At 39.2% G+C, this 23,205-nt stretch overlaps 1 protein-coding gene across 2 annotated transcripts in view; it reads right to left on the bottom strand.

Moving 5' to 3' along the window:
* Usp15-31 (Ubiquitin specific protease 15/31) overlaps nucleotides 1-17,059 on the bottom strand; it is a 190,850-nt gene extending 173,791 nt beyond the window's left edge. Inside the window, exon 1 of one of the 2 annotated variants that reach the window (XM_073991936.1) lies at nucleotides 15,680-17,059. In XM_073991936.1, the coding sequence (XP_073848037.1) occupies nucleotides 15,680-16,570 (891 nt within the window). In that variant the 5' untranslated portion in view covers nucleotides 16,571-17,059. The remainder of the gene's footprint in view (nucleotides 1-15,679) is intronic. The other variant, XM_073991935.1, reaches the window with a different exon arrangement.
* Nucleotides 17,060-23,205: the final 6,146 nt, after the last annotated feature.

The raw sequence follows: 23,205 nt of genomic DNA, 5'->3' as shown, positions 1-23,205 counted from the left end.
ATTGGTATATCCCTCTACTTTTTAAAATGGTAACAAGTTAAAAAGTGCTTTACATCATCCACCATGAAATATTCTGAACTTATGTGGAATACGTTTTTTCTGTTACGAAAGTACCAATTTTACCCGCAATTTAAGGCGAGGAAGTTTTTTGACCACTGGGAAGCCCGAACAAGTAAGTTTAGCTAATTCGGTCAGTTAAAAACTTGAAAATACCTGAAATTGGGCGGTACCGCTATACTACATTGTGGGCCTATGTCCACAGTATGTACCCACTGACTACCATAAATGTCAAAGGACATCCAATCTTGCCCGAAAATGTAGATAAAAACTAAAAAAAAATATCCTGAAATCGGCGGTTGACAATTTTTGTTGGAGTAGTCAAATGTCAAATTTAGTAGCCTCAAATGTAAAATTTAAAGGTGCTTCGGTCAAAAAATGTAGCAAAAATCGTCAAAATACAATAATATGGGGGCCATACCAAAACATGGACCTATGTTGACAATTTTTGGTGGAACATTTTTGTGTGCCAATGATCATTTCTTTGCGTTTCCCTCCATACCGCCCGATATAATTACCTCTGAACGCACCCTTTCATCAATTATGGGAAACCTAATTGGCTGAGTTAAAGAGAGTTCGCTAATCACCGCTTAAGGATCAGCCAAACTTTTCGGGCAGCAGAGATAACGTTCTAAGAATACCCAAAGTGAGACCAAATTTCCCAACGAAACCGGCGGAAATGGCAAATGAAAAGCTCACCACGCTTCCTCGAGTCAACAACAGTAACCTCAGAGTCAGGGAGTTGACACTGAAAATTAACAGGTTAGTCGGTGAGCATAAGCGGAACAAGTGCTAAATCATCTGAACGGTTGCAACATTGGAACCGAAATAAGTGGATTTTGGCAAGGGTTAGCACTCTCGAACCCTGGGATAGCACCTATCACATCATTTCGTTGAGTTTCTCTCCATACCGCCCGATATCATTACATCTGAACGCACCCTTTCATCAATTATGGGAAACCTAATTGGCTGAGTTAAAGAGAGTTCGCTAATCACCGCTTAACGATCTGCCAAACTTTTCGGGCAGCAGAGATAACGTTCTATGAATACCCAAAGTGAGGCCAAATTTCCCTGCGAAACCGGCGGGAATGGCAAATGAAAATTTCACCACGCTTCCTCGAGCCAACAACAGTAACCTCAGAGTCAGGGAGCTGACACTGAAAATTAACAGGTTGCTCGGTGAGCATAAGCGGAACAAATGCTAAATCATCTGAACGGTTGCAACATTGGAACCGAAATAAGTGGATTTTGGCAAGGGTTAGTCACTCTCGAACCCTGGGATAGGACCTAAATCACGGCGATGTTACCCTGACTGATCCGAACCACTGATTGTGCATGTGCATGTTATTTTAATAGACAGTTTGTCGAGCACCCCGGGGGTGACAGTGCGAAGAGAAGTGTACTACGTAGCATCAGATGTCTTTCTGTCGAGGATGAACCACTAAAGTTTACAGTGGATGATGTTGCGAATGCGATCCGGAATGCTAAATCATCCAAAGCGTTGGTCCATAAAGGAATCTCCACGGTAATGCTGAAACAGCTGGATGAGCCGTGAGTTGTGGATCGCACCTAAGTCTTCAACCTGTTTCCAGCCACCCACGTCGTGTCCGAAGGTTTCAAAATTGGCAAGGTGGTGCCGTTTCTGAAGCCAGGCAAGAATGCCAGCAAAGGTGAATCGTACAGGCCAATTTCGCTTTTGTCGTCCGTAGCAAAGACGCTTGAGGCGTTTAGCATCAGAAATAGCTATGCAGTTACCGATCATCAGCATAGGTTCCGTAACAAGCACAGCTACAACAATAGTGCTGTACACATATTAGTGGAGGACTCAACCAGAACAAGCCAGAACAGGCCTCAACCAGAACAGGCAGATAGTGCCGGTGGCGCTAGTGTTATCAAAAGCCTTTAATTGTGTCAAACACTGCACTCTGTTTGAGGACATCCAGAGGACTACCCTCCGGTCAAGTTGGAAAAATTAGATAATCAATTATATGTATGGACGCCAGTCGTGCACGGAATTCAAAAAAAGTCGAAGACCCGTAAAGTGAAACGGAGAGTTCCCCAAGGTGTGGTGATATCTCCGGAACTGTTTAACCTCTACAAGTCATGTGGTAGATATGCGGATGATTGTAAGATCTTGTCAGGCACCCCCCCCCCCCCCTGATTTCATTTGTGAAAGGCTGAACTCCTATTTGATCGATCTTTCCACTTTTTTCCGAGCGAGGAATATGAAAATATCCGCAACTAAGTCTACGCCCATTCTTTTCACCACAAGACTGTGGAGGCTGAATGTCATGGCCGATCACTAACTACCCCAAGATTCTAGAGTTCACATTCGACAGTCGTATTCAAGTCGTCCGCGCAATCCTCTGCTATTTGCGACAGGCTAAGCAGTAGGAAGAAGGTCCTAAAGTCCCTATCCGGCAGAATTTGTGGTGAAGACAAAGAAACCTTGTTGATCACATATAATGCGATAGGTCGGCCTACGGTAAGCTATGCGGTGCCTGTGTGGTCGAATATAAGGGCAACGCGATGGAAAAATATCCCAACCTGTCAGAATGCCGCCCTGAGAACTGCAACAGTTTGCCTTCGATTTGACTGATCTTACCACCTCCACTCTGTTCACCACATGGACTGCGGATGTAAGCTCTTAGAGCTAAATGTTTTGGTCGATGTCAGCAGAATTCCCACCACAAACTACCACAAGAGTCTTGGTGTAGCATTCGAAAGTATGTTTAAAAGTCTTTCACGCATGTCACAGCTATATGCGACAAGCAGAGACGTCGAAACAAGGTCCTCAAGACCCTGACCGGCAGCACTTGTGATGCAGACAAAGAAATCTTGTTGATCACATATAACGCGATAGTTCGCTCTGTGGTAAGTTATGCAGCACCAGTACTCAAGTCTGTCAGAACGCCGCCTTGAGAACAGGAAAAGGGTGCATTATCATGACTTCAGTCAACCATTTACACGAGGAGACGAAGATTCTTCCAATACAGCAACACAATGGCAAGCTCTCGTTGCAGTACTTTCTGGGATGTTACTGTGGGAACTATCCTAATCACCCAGCCATGCCAAGAGGGATATTTATGATCTAGAAAGAGAGGTCCAAGGTTACAAGAGGAAGAGAGAGAGAACAGATGTATCCAACAGGCTGATGAGCGTACAACCAAGGGGAAGCAATCGAGTACAGAGAAGGCATCTACCTCCTCTGGAATAGTTAACCCCAAGGCGCGCGGTCAAGGACGCAAGAAGCCATACAGTAGACCAGTTACAGTGGCAGATGATAAAGATCTTCATTTGGGAATCATCGACAGATCTGACCCGAACGGTAGAATCAGCGACAGTCACTGGTTGCTTTTTGAAATTGGTCTTCGTTCTGCCATAGTTTCTGGACCGGAAGATCAGGAAGACCGACAATTTGGCAGCGCCTTCTTACGAAAGGCTGTCAAAGTTATTAACTGTCTGAACAAGAAGTCACGAGACTTTTTTGTTCGGACAGTTGAGGGCTTTGGCGCTCTGTGGAAAGGAGCTGATCTTGCGGCGGTCCCCCTAACTGATATTCCATCCAGGAATGTTCTTTTAGCGTGGATTCCCCCACCTACTGTGGATAAGGAGCTCCTGCTGAAGATGCTTAGATTGCAAAATCCCAACCTCACTACATCGGGCTGGACTGTAATAAGTCTAGCACCCTGTAACGAGGATGGTGGTTTGGTTGCAAGAGTGGCGGTAGACCCCCCTGGTTAACAGAAATAAGATTAAATGGGCTGTCAACACTTTCAAGCCATATAAGTCACCTGGACCGGATGGTATAACGCCGGCGATGCTTCAATTTGCAGCGCCGCTTTTATATCAAATCCTGGAGGAGATCTATAGGGCGTGTTTGACTCTCTCATATGTACCGGATCTGTGGAAAGAGGTAAAAGTTACTTACATTCCCAAAGCGGGAAAACCTAGTCACTCTGCACCAAAGGACTACAGACCCATTAGTTTATCATCCTTTCTCCTTAAGACTCTCGAGAGACTGATCGATCTGGAGATAAGGAGCCATGTAGACACCGCCTCTATAAGCAGCTCACAACACGCCTATATTAAAGGCAAATCTGCGAAGTCTGCCTTGCATGAGGTGGTTGGCTTCATGGAGAGGAATATGGAAAACTCAAACTTTACCTTGGCTGCCTTTCTGGACATAGAAGGAGCCTTTAACAACGTAGAACTTGAGTCCATAAAACTCTCACTTAAGAAAGTTAACACACCTGAACCTCTAACTTGCTGGCTAAATAATATGCTAGAAAGCAGAATTATATACTCCAGCATTGGGGAGACAAAAATTAAGAAAACAGTAACTAGAGGTACCCCCCATGGAGGGGTGCTCTCACCGCTACTGTGGCTACTTTTTATAAACAATATTTTGACGGACCTGGACAATCAAGGTATAAAAGTTGTCGCCTATGCGGACGATGTTGTACTACTGATTTCCGGTAAGTTTCCGTCAACCATTTCGGAGCTTATGCAAGGAGCATTATCGACGCTGTCGGCCTGGGCTAAGGCCAATGGCCTTGGAGTAAACCCAACCAGAACTGGTAATGTTCACGAGAAAGCGTAAGCTCGGCGTATTTGTACCACCAACACTGGATGGAGTGCAGCTTCAGCTCTCGCCCGAGGCAAAGTACCTCGGCACTATCCTGGACTGTCAATTGCGATGGAACAGGAATGCTGAGGAAAGGGCGAAGAAAGGATTGACTGCACTTTATTCATGTAAGAATTCCATTGGGAAAAGTTGGGGCCTAAGACCATCGATTATACACTGGTTGTATAACACCGTGGTTAGACCCATTTTATCCTATGGTTCTCTTGTTTGGTGGCACTCACTACGGCAAAAATCGACATCCGGTAGGCTCGACAAGGTACAAAGAGCAGCCTCGATCCTCATAACTGGAGCCACAAGGAGCACACCACAGGCTGCTCTGAACGCAATGCTGAACTTAAAACCGCTGAGTCTCAGCATTAAGTGTCAGGCAACTCGCAGTGCCCTACGGCTGTATGAACAGGATCTCTGGCGCAGTTGTGCCTATGGGCATGGTTGTATCCTGAATGAATCAGGCATAAATGTGAACCAACGCGGAAAACTGAGCGAGATTTGACGATATAGACGTCGTTATACCTAGTAGAGATGACTGGAACCGCAGTAACCCCCCTCTGGACGGTCTGGCTTTCTATACAGACGGCTCCAAGATGGTAGAAGGTACCGGGGCTGGCGTCTACTGTGAAAGGCTATCTCTTGAGTACACCTACAGGCTAGACAGCAACTGTAGTGTCTTCCAGGCTGAAATCTTCGCGATTTGGAAGGCAGCGGAATTGATAAAAAGTTTGGATGCAGAAAACTTTGAACCGGTGACTATCTTTGTGGATAGCCAAGCGGCTCTTAAAGCCATCAAATCCTGCAACATCAAATCCGATGTCGTCCTTAAGTGTAGATCAGCCTTGGGAACGCTAACTAACGGCTTCCGCCTATGCTGGGTACCAGGACACCGCGACTATCTGGGTAATGAAAGAGCAAACGAATTAGCTAGGCGAGGATCGCAGTCCACAGACATAGCTATCGCTGACTCTATCAAACCACCCATTTGTCATTTCTTTTAAAATATTAAAACGTTCTCTGACGAAAGAGCCAGTGCATTGTGGCAAGATCCATATGGCCGTCTCTGTTAGTCAAAGAACGAACTCTCTGCTGATCCTGAGTAAAGCTGAAGTTAGAGTAACGACGGGAGTCATTACTGGACACTGCTACATCAGGGCCCATACCAACAAATGGGATGAGGATGTTACTGACTACTGCAGACTCTGTGAGGACGAGGAGGAGTTAGAGACGATTGAGCACATCCTCTGTCGTTGTCCAGCAATAACTGGTAGACGGCATAGGTTAGTAGGTGCTCACTTTCCACCGTGTGTAACTTTCTACTCAACTGTGGAACCTGCTGTGATCTACAACATCATCAAAAATCTGAAGTGGCTGGGACAGCGCAACCTGAACGCGTAAATAAATTCAACTATTCTGCGCTAACAACTTTCTCTTTTTATTTTTTCCCCTATCCTCCCTTTTTCCACCTCCTCTTTTCCTGCAGCTCTTATCTACTGGATGATCACAATGGACCGGAAGGTCTCCGAGTGACGCAGTCACAATTAGTGGCTGCACATCCCCTAACCTAACCTTGGATAGCATTCACACAGACGCGGTCGCAGATGCCAGTAACAACTGTTATGTGAATGCGGTCCTTGTAGAACATCCCCCATTTATCGCAGCTGAGGAGCGTCAGTTGCCACAAGAAGCCAAAGTAGTTTTGTCACAACTAAGATCGGGATGGTGCAGCCGCCAATATTCCTATAGGATAAGAATTGATGACAGGGAGCAAAACATCTGGCCAGCATTCGGTTCGGGCCCGTGACGCACGATGCACTGCCACCTTTCCAACTTCCCTGACAAACCTTCTCAACTAACTCCTGTAGTTTTGTGCTTTACGACCAATTGAAGCAGAGTTGGATTAATTCGAGGAGGCACATTTTTTATCGTCTCAAAGCGTATATATACGGGCGACACAAAAAAGTACTTTTTTTTTTTTGAAGCGCCTTTGTGATTTTGAAATCCCGATCCGATTTTCACAAATGTTTGTAGAGATCGTTTTGAAGCCACAATAATGAAATGGTAAAGCTTTTTCATCGATTGGGCTATAATTGCGCACTTTAGAGAATTTTCGTAAAAATGCACCTTTGGCTCCATACAAATTACTGAGAAAACAAAGGTCGCCCTGGTGGCACGGGTTAAAGTTAACCGATCGCCATAAAATTGCATATAAAAGTTTTTGGGATTAAATTTAATTTTTTGGCCGCCCTAGTATATCGTCACCATAAATGCCCGAAGACGTAACCCACAAAACCAAAACTTTACAGGAGAAGCAAAAAACATTATAAAATTAAAAACTGTTTTATGGAATATTAATCTTATGAAGGCGAGTATATGGGATATTATCGATCATATACGAAGGGGAATTAGTAGTGAAACCAAAACCGCTGAAGTGCTTCGTTTTGAGATCGTCCATTACAACAAAATCTGCAATATTATCCCATTTTTCGAAATGTCATTTCTTGAATAGCATCGTTGGTTTTGAAAGTAGAAGCTTGAAATTTTGCCAGAGCATGTATTTTAGCTTTATGTATCAGACAACGTCAAAAAACGAATTTCGATTTTCATGTCGGTTACGTCTTCGGGCATTTATGGTGACGATATATACCCTCCTTAGCCCAATGACTCAGGGTATAATTAAGATTGTAAATTCAATTAAAATGTGAAGCTTTCGACTTCAAAAAGTTTCAAAATATTTTTAATTTAATATTTTTCGAAATAACGATGAGAGAGAGAGAGATTCTGTGGAGAAGACTTTTCCGCTAGCGATGAAGTCAGCTGCAACCATCGGCCTGGTGTTGTTAACAAATTGGCCAGCTTTTTTTAAAGATTGGAAAATCGCCTTCATAGCTGCGATTAAGAATTTTCTGGTCAAGGTACTACAAAATTCTGTCCAAATCTCTTACTACTTGTACCGCCCATTTGGTGGCACATTTCCTTCCACATTATCTAAACTATGAACAATTCAGATAAACAATTCACAATAAATCAAAAAGGGGACAAGAATACTCAAGGATATCACTTTTGATTTCAAGGATTTAGTCATTCGAATGATGGTCATTTAAGTATAGAATGCTATATAAAATGTCCGTCATACGAACCTTTGCCCTTCTGTTATCTCTCCAACCATACTCCGCATGTTTATTCTAAACAACAAACAAAACAAAGAAACTAAGAATGGAGTCACAAATGGAAAAGACCCCAAACAAAAGTAAGTAAACAAAAACACAACAACAACTCAACACAACACAACTAAGAAAAGTAAGTATGGCCTGGCCACAAATGAGGCGCAACTCGAACGAGAAACGAAAGTGAAATAGAGTAACAATTCTTACTCGAACATCTGACTGGAAAAAAGAAGAAATTATTATTATTTGCTCAATCAGCCACAACGAGACAACGAATAGGAAGCAAATGGAAGACACTATGGCGACACTTTAATAGAAAAATAATTGGAAGCTGTTAGCATGATAATCATCATCATCGTTGTTGTTACTTTTTTGTGGCCACATTTCCATTCCATGGAGCCCAGAGACACAAACTAGTCAAGCCGAAACTCAATTGAGATCAAGTCAAATCATATGCATTTTTTCTGATTTGAATAAGACATAATAAATAATAAATTCAACGACATTTCCACTTTTTTCTTTCTTCTTTGCTGAGTCCAATTAGTTTAACAATTGGCGATTGGTACCGGACAATCTTTATAGGAAAAAAGAAAGAGGTAGACAATTTTTCGCAATTTGCAAAATGTGAAATATTCTCTTTTGTGTTAAAAAAAAAACAACAAGCTTCCAATAGTTAGCTCATGTAGTCCAGTAGCCTGTCTAGCGCTACTAGCGAAATATCATCTAGAGCCTAGTATTTATTTAAAATTGTTATTAACATTATAATTAATTATGATAATAAACTGACAAGTCATATGAAATTGCATTTGCAAATTTGCTAAACAAATAAAACAGGTCGAAGAGGAAGAAGTCTCCTCCTCTACACAAGTCGCTCGCTCGGGTTGGATGGTTGGTATCTGATTGACGTCAGCCGCAAACTATTAAACTTGAAAGATAAGATGTTAAAAGAACCCCTTTTTGTTGAAGATTAGAATAGAAACGAAGACCATAAAAAGTAGTATTCCTGCAGTACTCGTATGCAGGTAAAATATCAAATAAATTTAATTGCCTCAAAATGAGACATTCTGGTTTTTGTTTTAGAATTTATGGCAACCACTTCTAAACTTCAAATTATACAGTCTGGATTGGTTATTTATATTCGTTTTCATAAAAGCGGTAGAGTTTATCGAAGCAAGTTTAATGGGTCAGAAAATATGCTATTCTGCAAAACTACTTTCCTATTCAATTTTTCAAATTTTATACACTTTGAAGAATATGTTAAGTTAAAAATACATTTCAGACAATTTGGAGTCGATTTAGGAATGTTTGATTGGCTGAAGCGCATCATAACTCTCGATCGGTGTAAGCGACTTTATACAAACTTTGTACAGCCTAGTATTTCTTCCAAACGTAGACGAAATTCGAAGATAACAATTGTTATTATATTGTTAAGTAAAAAGGTATCAGTCGGCTTTGACGAAAGAGATATACCCTCAGCCTATGTAAATTAAAACTTTCATCTACGGACAGATCGACACAATTGTTGAACTTTTGTGGGGGAGGTAACATAAAGAGAAGATGGATTATCGGTAATTTTAGAAGTTAATCTAAATTTGGTCAAAATATTAGGAGATCCAACGTTTGGAAAAATTTGGTTGTCCGTTCAAGAGATATCGTGCATAACATTTTAGTGACATTTTTTAAATATTGGAGGGAAGTACAGGAAGTTGTTGCTAATCTTCAAACTGGAACTAAGTTTGGACACCGTTTCGACTGTTTTTTCAAGAAGTCTGGACTTGCCCCTGAAAAACCAATTACCGTCGTAATTGAGGCAGCGAATGCAAGTTGCAGAAATCAAAGTGATTCGAGAGCAGGTCTTAAAGTGAATTTACCCAAAATTTTAGGGGCCACCGTGGTGCAATGGTTAGCACGTCCGCCTTGCACTCAGAAGGTCTGCGGTTCGAATCCCCGGCCAAGCAACATCAAATTTTCAACGGTGGCAAAATTCCCCCTCAGTAATGCTTGGCGACATTTCCTGAGTATTTAAGCCATGAAAAACTTCTCTACAAGTGGTGTCGTAAGACACGCCGTTCGGACTCGGCAATAAAAAGTAGGTCCCATATCATTGAGCCAATATGAATCGGCGTACACTCATTGATATGAGAGAAGTCTCCCTTGTCCCATCTGGGATGTTTGTGGAACAATTATATTACCCAAAATTTTATGTGGGAGGTACCCGAATGAGTAGACAAATATAGTCCATATTCAAACCTGATATACATATGGCAGATGTATTAGCACGTGTAAAGTATGGACCAAATCGGTCACTCCCTTCAAGAGTTATCGTGCGCACAATTTTTCCGAACATTTTTTAACTTTTGTGGGAAAGGTACCTGAAGGTGTGGACCGATATGGCTTATCTTCGAACTAATACTAAGTTTGGACAAAATATTACGAAGGCCAAATTTTGAACCGAGTCTGCAGATCCGTCCGATCAAGACTTATCTTGAGCTCCAACCACTAAAAACGGTGTCATAGGGTTTGCACTTTTCATGCTATTTGCTCAGGAAGTATGGACTTGCCCAAGATGAAACTTGTACCGTTTGTTACAACAACAAGTAAAAAAAAGTATCAGTCCGCTTGGTCGACAGAGATATACCCTCAGCCTGTGTATATTGAAACAATTTTTTCCCAAAAAATGCAGTTAGAGTTGATTAGATTAAAGAGCAGAAGTTTTGCGGAGGAAATACTTAAAGGAATCGACATTGACCATTATGGAAGTCGATCTCCAGCCACTACATATGGTGCCACTAGGGGGGTTTTACTCCCTTCGGGCTGTTTGCTTAAGAAGTGTGGATTTGCCCCTGAAAAAAACTTTTACCATCATAATTTAGGAAGCAAATGCAAGTTGCTTCTACAAAAATCAAAGTGATTCGATAGCAGGTCTTAAAGTGAACTTATCCGATATTTTGTTTGGGAGGTACTGGATGAAGTGGACAAATATAGTCCATATTTGAACCTGATCTACATCTGGTAGATATATTGAGATGTGTAAAGTATGGACCAATTCGGCCACTCCCTTCAAGAGTTACGGTACGAACAATTTTTCCGAACATTTTTGAAATTTTGTGGGTGAGGTACCTGAAGGAGTGGACCGATATGGCTTATCTTCGAACTTAAACTATGTTTGGACAAAATATTACAAAGGCCAAATTTTGGACCAAATCGTCAGATCCGTTCAAGAGTTATCTTGCGCTCCAACCATCTCACACGGTGTCATAAGTGTTTTTTTGCAACTTTCATGCTATTTTCTCAGGAAGTATGGACTTGCCCCTGATGAAACTTTTACCGTCGTGTAGGGGGCGGTGAATAGAAGTTTCTAAAACAAAAATCAAAGCGATTCGAGAGCAGGTCCTAAACTGAACTTATCTAAAATTTTGTGTGGGAGGTACCAGAAGGAGTAGACCGATTGAGTCCATATTGGAACCACATCTAAGTCTGGTACATATTTCACGATGGGCAAAGTATGAATCAAATCGGTTACCCCCTTCAAGAGTTATCTTTCGCACAAATTTTCCGAACATTTTCGAACTTTTGTGAGGGAGGTACCAGAAGGAATGGACCGATATAACCCATCTTCGAACTTAAACTAAGTTTAGGCAAAATATTACGAAAGCCACAATTTGAACCGAATCGGTTCATCCGTTCGAGAGTTATCGTGCGCTCCAGCCAGCAGGACAGACAGACAGACAGACGGACGGACATGGCTAGATCGACTCTAAATTGTCTGAAACACATTTCGTCCAAACATACTTGGGGTCTAAAACCATTATTTCGATGAGGCACATTTTCATCGTATCAAAGTGTATATATATATAAAGGCTGAGGGTATAAAAATCAAAGCGATTCGAGAGCACGTCCTACACTGAACTTTTCCGAACTTTTGTGTGGGAGGTACCCGAAGAAGTGGAACGATTGAGTCCATATTGGAACCTCGTCTAAGTTTGGCAGAATTTTCACGATATGCAAAGTATGGGCCAAATCGGTTACTCTCTTCCAGAGTTATCGTGCACACAAACATTTTCGAACTTTTCTGGGGGAGGTACCGGAAGGAGTAGACCGATGTAACCCATCTCTAAGTTTGGACAAATATTACGAAAGCCAAATTTTTTACCGAATCGGTTGATCCGTTCGAGAGTTATCGTGCGCTCCAGTCAGACAGACGGACGGACATGCCTAAATCAACTCCAAATTGTCTGAAACACATTTCGTCCAAACATACTTGGGGTCTAAAAACATTATTTCGATGAGGCACATTTGCCCGTGTGAAAGTGTGTATACCCTCGTTAGCATAAATGCTGAGGGTATCAAAACTATGTAAATTGATTTCTTGTGGACACTTCCCTCACAAAATTTCAAGCATTTTAGCTTGAATGCGGTTAAAAAAAATATTTACCTCGGTAGTACTTGTGGTCGTATTTACAACGATATAATAGCTTTGATGTGAAAGTCCGTATTTGTCGAGATAATGGCCCTAAAGCATTTAAAAGCTCTACAGCCACCATTTTATTGGGTAGCTCACTCACTATCGGAACTCGTGCAAGGAGCTGTAGTCAAACTATCGAGATGGGCGCACAGCAATGGTCTTGGAGTGAACCCATCCAAGATAGAGCTGGTTCTGTTTACGAACAAGAGAAAAGTCAAACAATTCACCCTACCAACGGTTGATGGAGTCAGGCTAGAGCTCATTTTAGAAGCCAAGTACCTCGGTATCGTCCTGGGCCGCCAATTAACGTGAAAAGTAATGGCGAATAACGTGCAAAGACAAGTAAAATAGCCTTTAATTTATTTATGCAAGAATTCCATTAGTAAAAGTTAGGGACTGAAACCACAGATCGGTCATCCATTCGATCTTCACGACCATAGTACGCCCAATTCTTAGTTATAGCTCTCTGTTGCCGATCAGCACGGGTTCCGTAAGAAGCACAGCAGGATAACAGCGACGCACATTATCTCCACACACACATATTAGTCGAGGACTCAGCCAGAGCAAGCCGTGTTATAGAACAGTGATGGTGGCTTTTGACTTGTCAAAAGCATAGAGCAGACTACCCTTCGGTCAAGTTTGAAATGTTGGATAATATATTATATGTGTGGAATTTAGGAACTAGAAGTCCAGACCCCGTAGAGTGAAACAGGGAGTTCCCCAAGGTGGGGCGATATATCCGAAACAGTTTAACCTCTACCTCTCCTGTATTCCGCCCCCTCCAGACAGCATTGAGATCGTAACGTATACTAATGATTGTACAATCTTAACGATAGGAACGTTCCCTGATAACATTTGTGAAAGGCTGAACTCTGAATTCGAACGATTTCACCTTTTTTCCACTAGGAAAATGCAAATATTTGCCACTAAATCTACGGTCACCCCGTTCACCACATGGACGGCAGAGTGGAGAACAGAGTTGAATGTCAACAAACGACTCCAAAATTCTAGGACAAAGATTTGTTGCGGTACAGCAACACAATGACATGCTTTCGTTGCAGTATTTGCTCGGGTGTTATCGCGAGAGCCATCCTAATCACCATATGGTGGATAGGACCCCAGGCATGTCTGGAGGATCTTCATGATCTAGAACAAGAGGTTCAACGTTACAGGAGAGAACCTCTAGATCAAGCAGGTTTAAATAGCATTCACACGGATGCAGTCGCTGATGCCATAAACAACAAATGCGGTCTTCGGAGAAAATACCGCACGGATTTTCTTCGCATAAGAAGTGGATGTGGGGGATTAGCTTTCCTATTGCACCAGTCTGTTCAAAACAGACCTATCACGCTTGAGCCTAGCTTTAATGACCCGTACATGGAATCCATGAGAGTAGCAGTCAGGCGTGGTAGAATTGTTGAACATATACATCCCGCCAATAAATAGCGGTACTGCTGGTTATAGACCCAACATTAGCTCGCTTTTGGTAGGTCATTACCATCTGGTCTTTAGGGGACTTTAATGCTCATCATGGGTTGTGGCAGTCGGTTCTGGGAAAACTGCTGTTTGAGCAGATTCACAGCTCTACGTTTTGCATGGTCAATGATGGGGCCCCTGCAAGAATTGAAGGAAAGTGTCACAGTTCGCCAGACATAACCATCGTGTCACCTGGTTTGATAAATGACGTCACCTGGCAACCCGTTGTTTCTCTTGGATTAGAACATATTCCCATAATTGTCTCCATCAGAAGGCCGCCTGATTTCATCACCTCTGAACGCCGCACATTCGTCAATCATGGGAAAGATATTTGGCCGAGTTTCAAAGAGTTCACAAATAACCGCTTTAGAGATCTGCCCAACCCATTCTGATTTAAGGGTAGCAGAAATTACGTTCCGAGACATCGTCACTTCGGCTGTATAACTGCTGGTCGAATACCCGAAGTGAGTCAAAACTTCCCAGCGGAGGCTTGATGAGCTTCGTTATGGCATCCCCAGAGTCAGCCGATACTCAAGTTAACAGATTGTTCGATGAACATAAGCGGACCAAGTGGTTAAATCATCTGTTCAACGGTTAAGTCACTCTCGAGCCAGTCATATTTGGCGAAGTTAAGGCCTGGGTACATAAGCAGCCTCGCCTCTCATAGTCTTGTGCATAGACTTACAAAATTTACGTCATATATCAGTGGTTCTTGGATTATTGGTCTGAAGTCATCAGATTACCCTTGGAAATCTAAGCAGGACTCGACTTTTTCTAGGAGAAAAGAGGTTTCTAAGTTTGAGAAAACGTCTCTGAAGATTCTTTCCAAACTTGGTTGGCAGGTACACGAAAGAGTGGTCCGATGCACTCAATATTCGGGCATAATTCAAGTCCCTAAAAAATAATACGATATAGAACGTTTGGACAAAATCGGTTTGGTTATCTTACGTACTACCCTGCCGGCAGATTTTTTTGCAGCTGTTGGTCCATTATCTTAGGACCGGCATGTTGAACTTTTTGAAAAAAAAAACCGAACGGTCCGAGAAGAGCTGCTATACTGTACTTCTTACAAATGTTGTGTTATACTTTGTAAAGGAAGGTACCACAAGGAATGGACCGATATTGCCTATCTTCAAACTTTATATAAATTTGGACAAGAACGAAAACCAAATGTTGGACCAGATCGGTTGATCCGTTTTAAAGTTATCATGCGCACCACCCAGTCGACAGAGGGACAAACCAACGGACATTGTAAAATCGACTCGAAACGAATTTTGTGCGTTTGGGTCTTAAAACCACTATTTCTATGAGACACATTTTTAAAGTATCACAATGTATGTATATGGAACAAGTGGACCTGGCACACTACGCGAATAAAACTTTCTTTAATTTTTTTTAGAAATTTTTGTAGAAATTGTTAGCCACAATAATGAACTGGTAAGGTTTTTTTTGGGTCAACCTAATATACAACCGCTGGCCGAAACAACCGAAACACTACGGGGTCAATCCGGTACGAAAGAACACGCTGCCGTGGGATTGAAAGGCTGAGAGTGTGAACAAGTACCTAAAATAGGTATGTCTTTCTACAAAAGGTAATGCTAATGGAAAGATAAGTCTTCTAATTAAATTTCCTTAACTATAAATATTTATAAAAATTCTAAATGTGACAACCTCTACTTCCAAACTCAGTGTTATTATAAGACATCATCACCTTCATCTAACACTAAACAACTTATTTATAATCAATTTATAGGAAGTTTATGTACCTTAATATCTTCCTAATGTTACAACCAATAATTTTTTATAACTTCCCAATAAACCCCCACTATAAACTATAATTTAATTTTAATTAAAAGCTACGCTACTACAACTTACCGTGGTTGTCATATGCTGAGCAATGCGATTTATAAATTTCCTAAACGATGAACGTCTAAATAAACGATTATTGTTGTTGCTGCTGTTGTTGGTGTTATTGTTGGCAGCTGTAGCAGAATTTTGCAAACTTGTCACACCATTTAAAGTGTTTGCCTTGATTTTTGGCTTTTTGGGATTAGCAGTGTTTGATTGCTTTGAATCTGACGCCGCCGCCGCCTGATCCGTAGACATAGTAGTGGTGGCCCCATCATCTTCATTCAACGATACAAAACTATCAGACCTATTGCGATTGCCACCAACACATGATGATAGAGTATAAGATTTGCCCAAGGATAAGACACCACCTCCTCCTCCACCACCGCCACCTGAATCTTGTGCTCTTCCGGTCTTGCGTTCACCAATAATGAGGTTATCGGCCCCCGTTGTTTTCAATTTGTTAGACCAACGAAAAGGATTTCGTGGCATGGAAAAAGCACGTCTTATCTTTTTGGCTGTTGTTGCAGTTGCTGCTGTTGTTGTATTGTTGTTTGGTGCAGCAGAATCCGGAATTATAATGATTTGCGGAGGTGGCGATGCTTTGGGCAACAATTTGACATTTTGCTCTGTTAATTCACTGATTTTACCATCATCACCGTTAACGCTGTCTCTACTGTCTCCACCAGCGTTTGTTGTGCCATTATCGCCTGAAATTGAGTGGGTGGCAGTTGCCATTGCCGCCGTTGCCTTTGTTGTTGCTGTATTGTTTGTTTGGCTAAGGGGATCGAGATCTTCCTCCACTACTTTAACAGGGTCAATACTGGTTTTGGCTGCACTCGCAGACAATGTTTGCAGTGTTTCTGCTGTTGTTGGAGATGGGCTCTCCACGGTTTGATTTCCATTTAACGTAACCATAATTTACACTTTGCTCTTAATTTAACACTGTTATTTATGATATTTTGCATAAATAATGGCAATATTTTGCTTTTTCTGGGGGAAATTTAAATTTCTTTTTTCTTAATTTCTTTACAAAAACAACATTAATACACACACCCAGACACAGTGCACTTCTTATTACTTCCCCTTCTTTCTTTTTTCGTGGGCTTTTATATTTTCCTTTAATGGATTAGATATATGTATAAACAAATAATATGCACAATCTTTTTTCACTTCTTCTAAACAATTATTAAAAAAACTGTAATCCTCCTTTGATTAGTTTGATGTGGTTTGCAAATTAATCACCGTGTTTCTTTGACAGCAAATTTATTTCTTGTTTATCGCTTTTTTCGCTCGCTTCGTATTGTATTTATTGTATTCTTTTAGACTTTTAGACTTGAAGTAAAATAATGAAATTTTTGTGCCAGAAAACGTCAGTTAGTTGGTTTTTTTGATTCCTCATTCGCAAGAGAGAGTGGAATCGGTGGGAGAGTGAGAGTAAAAAAATGGAATCGGTGGGAGAGTAAATGGAATCGGTGGGAGAGTAAATTGACAATGAAGTAGTGTTGCCGTTTTGGGCATTTCGGCCCAAATTTGGGCCGAATAAAAAATAATTTTTAATTTTGGGCCGATGGGCGGCCCAAATCCATTTTGGGCCGTTTTCATGCTAATAATTTTAAACAATATTTTATAAAATATCAAATAAATTGGGCTATTATTACATGCTTACTATTACTATTAGATGGATTTGAAAACGTAAAATAAAGCCATTTGGTAGCATTAAAAATATAATTTTCACATTAGTTTAATGGTCACTTTTAACTTTTAGTTACCCGGGTTGTGAAATATATTTTTCATGATACTTAAGTATTTGGTAAAGATTCATGCATGGTGTTCATAAATAAAAAAAGTTCATAATAATTTGGTGGCAACGGAATCATACCAAGCTAGAGTTTTTTTTCTATTTTTGGCATATATTTTACCTATAATTAACAACCTTAAGAATGAATTTCAAGCAGATAGTTCAGGTTTATCCTATTTATATCCGAGTGTCAACTCAAATTGTCTTTTTTTTTAAAAAAATAAAATAAAAAACATAGCCGGACGGAGCCGACCATGGGATACCCTATACCACTATCCCTGGACAATCGCTCTCCACGGAACTTCTTTTCAATGATTGTGAAAATTTAATTATCAAATATCAGAGATGTAATGTATAATACTTATGACCAAAACCAAAAAGTTATCTAGCATGACAAAGACATTTCTGTAGCAGGAGAGGAAAATTTAGTTCACACAAACTAAAATGTAATGAAACCCACTTATGTAGTGCTATTACTTCCGTTGTTTAACCGCTTCGTTATTGAAATTTTTACCAATTTCACACAAAAGTTTCAGTCCATTTAACCCGTTGGTTTGTACGCTTCTTCTTCATCGTAAAACCCAAACATTGTTTAAAATTTTGCGGGTTATTATTTTGACCTATAGAGCCGCTACAAAATTGGTTAAAATTTTGTTTTTCGTCCATTTCATCCCCTGAACATTTCACGATCATCACCAAAAACTAATCATTTCTATTCTGGCCCGAACCCAACCTCCTTAAAAAATTCGTTACAATCGGTCCATAAGTGCGGCCTTAAGCTTGTTTACAATTTTTAATGGACGGACACACATCGCTAAATCGCTTTATCTCGTCGAGATATGAATTTTGGCATACCAAATAAGGGGTCTAGGACGAATATTTCGTGGTGTTACATAAACTTTTGGAGAGACAATATGTAGCATGGGATAAAAATGTGGTTCTCTACACAGAACCCATTATATATTAGGCAGTAGGCCCGTTATCTAGCAAACACATTATTGCAATTTACATCAGAGGAAAGGTCAGTAGTTTTTTTCCATATGTAGGCTACTTTGCGAAATATATATGTCCTCAAAATTTCGTGACGATCGGTCCATAGCTGCGGCCTGGAACGTGTTTACAATTTATAATGGACAGACGGACGGACGGACGCACATCTCAAAATCGCTTTATCTCGCCGAGATATGAAGATTGGTATACCACATTGGGGGTCTCCGAAGAATATTTCACGGTGTTACATGAATTTTTACCAAAACAAACTTATAATACCCTTTTCCACATTGTGGTATAGGGTATAAAAATAAAAAATAGCATCAATATATTGACATTGACTAAAAAAATAAATCGTACCAGCTCGAAACTTCATAAATATTTGTAGGCACAAAAGCAGATAATTACATTTATGTACTCTTACTTAACAGAAAATGAACAGTTTGAAGTTAAATTTGCTGTTTTGGTGTTTTATTTTAAATTACTAGATCAAAATAATAAGAGAATACACTATAAAAGTGACCCAAATAACCCCCTTTATTACAACTCTTCTTTTGTTATAGTTTGGATTTTGTGTACAGATTTATAGCGTTTCGGCTAACTTAAAGTTGAAAGTAATGATTAAACTTGAATGATTAAATAAAGAAGGTCTTGTATTAACGTTTAGTGTGAAAATTACACTTTTAATGCATCCAAATTGTTTTTTTTTTGCGTTTTCAAATCCATCCAATAGTAAAAGAAACGATGTAATAATGACCCTTAAACTACTAAATACAATAACTCCATATAAGGTAACCTCAAACGAAGTTTTGCCTATTATGAACCAGGTATTACATTTTCCCAGACTTGTAGAATGTGATCCCGATTTAATAGTAACAGATTGGAATTTGCTAAGACTCGGTGAAACTATACTTTCTTTCATCTCAAAGCACACATTTTATAATACCTTTGGAATTTTTGTTGTTGAAAAATAGTGCATATTCTTGAGGTAAATGGCTATCTGCGAAACTATCTTTTTGTAAAAGCGTTTTGCGGTGCCAACGATAGTTCGAAAATGGATGGGCCGATCATAGTATATTTTTGTAAGCGTTTTAGGAACCTAATAAAACAGAAATTAAAAAATTATTTTTAAAAAAATTTTGAAGAACGAAAAAAAATTGACTGTTTTTGCAAAAAATTGGGCAAAATAATTGTTTTAATCTGTCTCCCTTAAAGGCAAGCGTTTTGTGTATTTAATAAGCTCACATGGATAATATAATAAGGTCATATGAAGATCGGTCAATTTCTTTTAGGGCTATCGTTGGCATCTACTTCAAAAACGCCGTTTCGAGAAACACGCACTTAAAGTTTATATGCTACATTCAAATCACAATAAATTGTTGCCTTCCAATCATATTTCAGACAATTTTTTGCGACATACTACCTTTACGTAAAAATAGACAATATTTTTTTCGATTTTTCTTAAAGTAATAAAAAGTATCTATGAGGAATATATTGCTCTGTTCCAGAACCTGCAAGAAGCTACTATTTTTTACTACGATAACAATTTTTCCTTTATGTTATCGACAAAAATAGTAAAAATTAGTAGATTCTTGCCGTACTGGAACAGAGCATATATTTTTGTTTTAATTTTTAATGTTGGGCCGTTTTGGGCCGTTTTTAGGAAAATTTTGGGCTGAACAAATTTTTCGAACGGCAACACTGCAATGAAGAAAAATTGTCATTTTTACTCTCTGGGTTATTCTTCCTCTCTCACCGATTACTGAGTTAGTTTTACTCTCTCTTCAACCGATTCCGACTTTCGATTAATCGATTATTGTTTTGAAAAGTCGATTACGGCTATTGGTTATGGAGAAAATCGTAAAGTCGACTTTTATGCCATGTTCATACCACCATTTTAATCACGTTGTACACGAATTAATCCGTTCAAACGACATGGTACACAATTCATATTTTCATACTTTTTATTTACTGAATTTAAAGAAAGTTTCAGCCAAAAGACGAAAAATTAATTGATATGAACTGAAAAAATATTTGTCCTCTTTCAGATATCTATTTAATATTAAATTATATTATTTTCATTCATGTTTTCTATTTTTTCTCACAATTTTGGTGTTTTAAGAACATTTTTTTTTTAATTTTCCTGTTTTAAAAATTAACGAGAGAGAGAAACCTGCCAAAATATCTTTTTGGTATACAGACTTTCAGGCAGGCATTTGATTTTTGTTTCTAAATTTCAACGCGAATTTGAAACGATGGACAAGAAATGCAACTGCAATGAAAGGGAAGACAAAATTTGTATTGATTTGAATCTATACTAGTCTTTAAACCGTTTACATTTCATTAATGTTTTGCAGTTTTTCTAGAAATGTTTGGGTTTTTAATATTTTTTAAATTTTGTATAAACAAGGCATTAGTGGTTGGTTTTTGGCGACCCAGCAAAAAGTGTACGGTACATTTGCCGTTTGAGTACATCTTTTCCTGTGAATTCACTTCTGAATTTTACAAGAAAGCGCGCAGCTAGGATGCACTCAATTTTTCTTCCACAGCACACAGCTAGGATGCACTCCATTTTCGATCCAAATCACACTTATGATGCAGTGCTTTGGATTGAATTTATATGCATTCTTTGGACTTCATTTTTAGTCAGTCTAAGGGGTAGTTTACACTATATGTAAATGCCATATGACATGAAATTTTCCATCGTTATATATTCGCTAATATGTGTAATATTGGAGATTTTCCTTATGCCATTTACTCTGTGCGTCCACACCAGCAAAAATGTAAAAAAACTACGTCTCCACATTGCCTCCGTGGGTAAATATGGAATGTTTTTATTTCGTGTCATATGACATTGATAGATAGTGTAAACTACCTCTAAAGATGCAATTAAAATGCAAGCCATTGCGAAATATTCCAAAATAAAATGCATTTATTATTTGTATAAAACGAGAACACAAAGAACTTTATTATATAAACACAAATTAAAAAAAATTTCCATTAAATTCAATCACATTTGAGCTTACTTCCAACGCTCTCGATTTAATCCAAGCGCATCTGATTTTCTTTCATCATCCTAAAGTTGTTTTATGTTGCCTTCCCATCACTAGTTCAGCTTTCGACATGGACTCCAACTCCACTCCATTAAAAATTTCCGTCTCGTGAATTACCGCAAAATTTTCGCAATTTAAGTTGTTATTTCTTTATTTTATAACAAATTCTTCGAAATGTATACACTCTTGTTTATCTTTTGAAGAAATGTGTAGGGATAAACCAACTGTTTTTTTCTGTAGGAAAAATTTTTTGCTGAGGAGTTATAATAGGGTTCTAATAGTCGAATAGTAAACAAGTAAGAAAAGCGTTAAGTTCGGTCGGGCCGAACTTTTTATACCCTCCACCACAAATTTCAGTCATTTCGGTGGATTAATGTGGCCACAACCTTCAAAATACCGAAATTCGGAAGGTACCGTTCTATGGGGGCTATATGATGGCGTGGACCTATACCTACAAATTTGTGAGGGAAAGTTTTATACGCCTAAAGAAGACTAAATACCAAATTTCAGCCATATCGGTGTGATAATGAGGCTAAAACATTCAAAATATCGAAAATCGGTAGATATTGTATTATGGGAGCTATATCAACACGTGCCCCTATATAAAGTCGTTCGTTCTCTATTCGTCGTTCGACCCATAACTACGAATAAACTACTTATTTCCCCACACAAAATTCTATGAACGAACGATGATTTTTCTACGTTGTTCGATTAGAAATACTCTCTGAACGACGAATAAGTATGTCCCATCCCTAACAAATGAGAGAATTTATCGAAAAAATTAATTATGACATGTCTAAAATCAAAATTGAAAAATTTGTTTAATACACAGAATTTTTTAGAAAAATGGAAAAGGATGAATGAAAATTAATGAACTAAACATTTTATATAGATGCAGAAGGAAGACGGTTGTGTTCCCTTCTTAATTCCACACACATTTCTTGTCCATTAGTTCAAAATCGCGAAAGAAATCAGAAACAAAAATGAAACAAATAACTAAAAGTCTGTATACACAAACATTGTTTTGACATGTCTCTCTCTCTCTCTCTCTCTCTCTCTCTCTCTCTTTAATTTTGAAAATAGAAACATATAAAAATATATTGATAATACAAAATTATTCAGAATTTATGAAAAAATTAATGAAGTGTGTGTAGTTAAATATAGAAGATACATTTGAAGGAAAGTCTATTGCACTTCCTATTCATTTAATGTATATTTTATGTGTTTTCGGTTCAGATTTTCTTGAAAACAAGGAAACAAAAATGAAGGAAATTTTGTTAATGTTTCTGTTAATTAAGAATGGTGTCGTGGAAACGGGTTAATTGGTGTACGTCGTTCGACAGGCAAACAACGTAATTGAAACGCTCGTGTAAACAAGACATTAGCCTCTGGAAACACAAAATACAAAGTTACAATCGATTCTTTGGTCAAATGGGTCTAATACATTCAAAATATATTAAAATGACGCGTACTTTATAAGGGGTCTTATGTGGGGACTATACCAAAACGTGGACCTATATAACCCAACTTTGGTAGGAATGTTTTCTGGCCTCTGAAGACACAAAATACCAAATTACAACCAATTCTGTGGTCAAATGGGTCTAATACATTCAAAATATATTAAAATGACGCGTACTTTATATGGGGCCTTATATGGGGGCTATACCAAAACGTGGACCTATATAACCCAACTTTAGTAGGAATATTTT

Source organism: Musca autumnalis, unplaced genomic scaffold (assembly GCF_047663935.1).
Source record: "Musca autumnalis isolate F117 unplaced genomic scaffold, ASM4766393v1 scaffold_5, whole genome shotgun sequence".
NCBI lineage: Eukaryota > Metazoa > Arthropoda > Insecta > Diptera > Muscidae > Musca > Musca autumnalis.
This window is presented reverse-complemented; position numbering and strand designations above follow the sequence as displayed.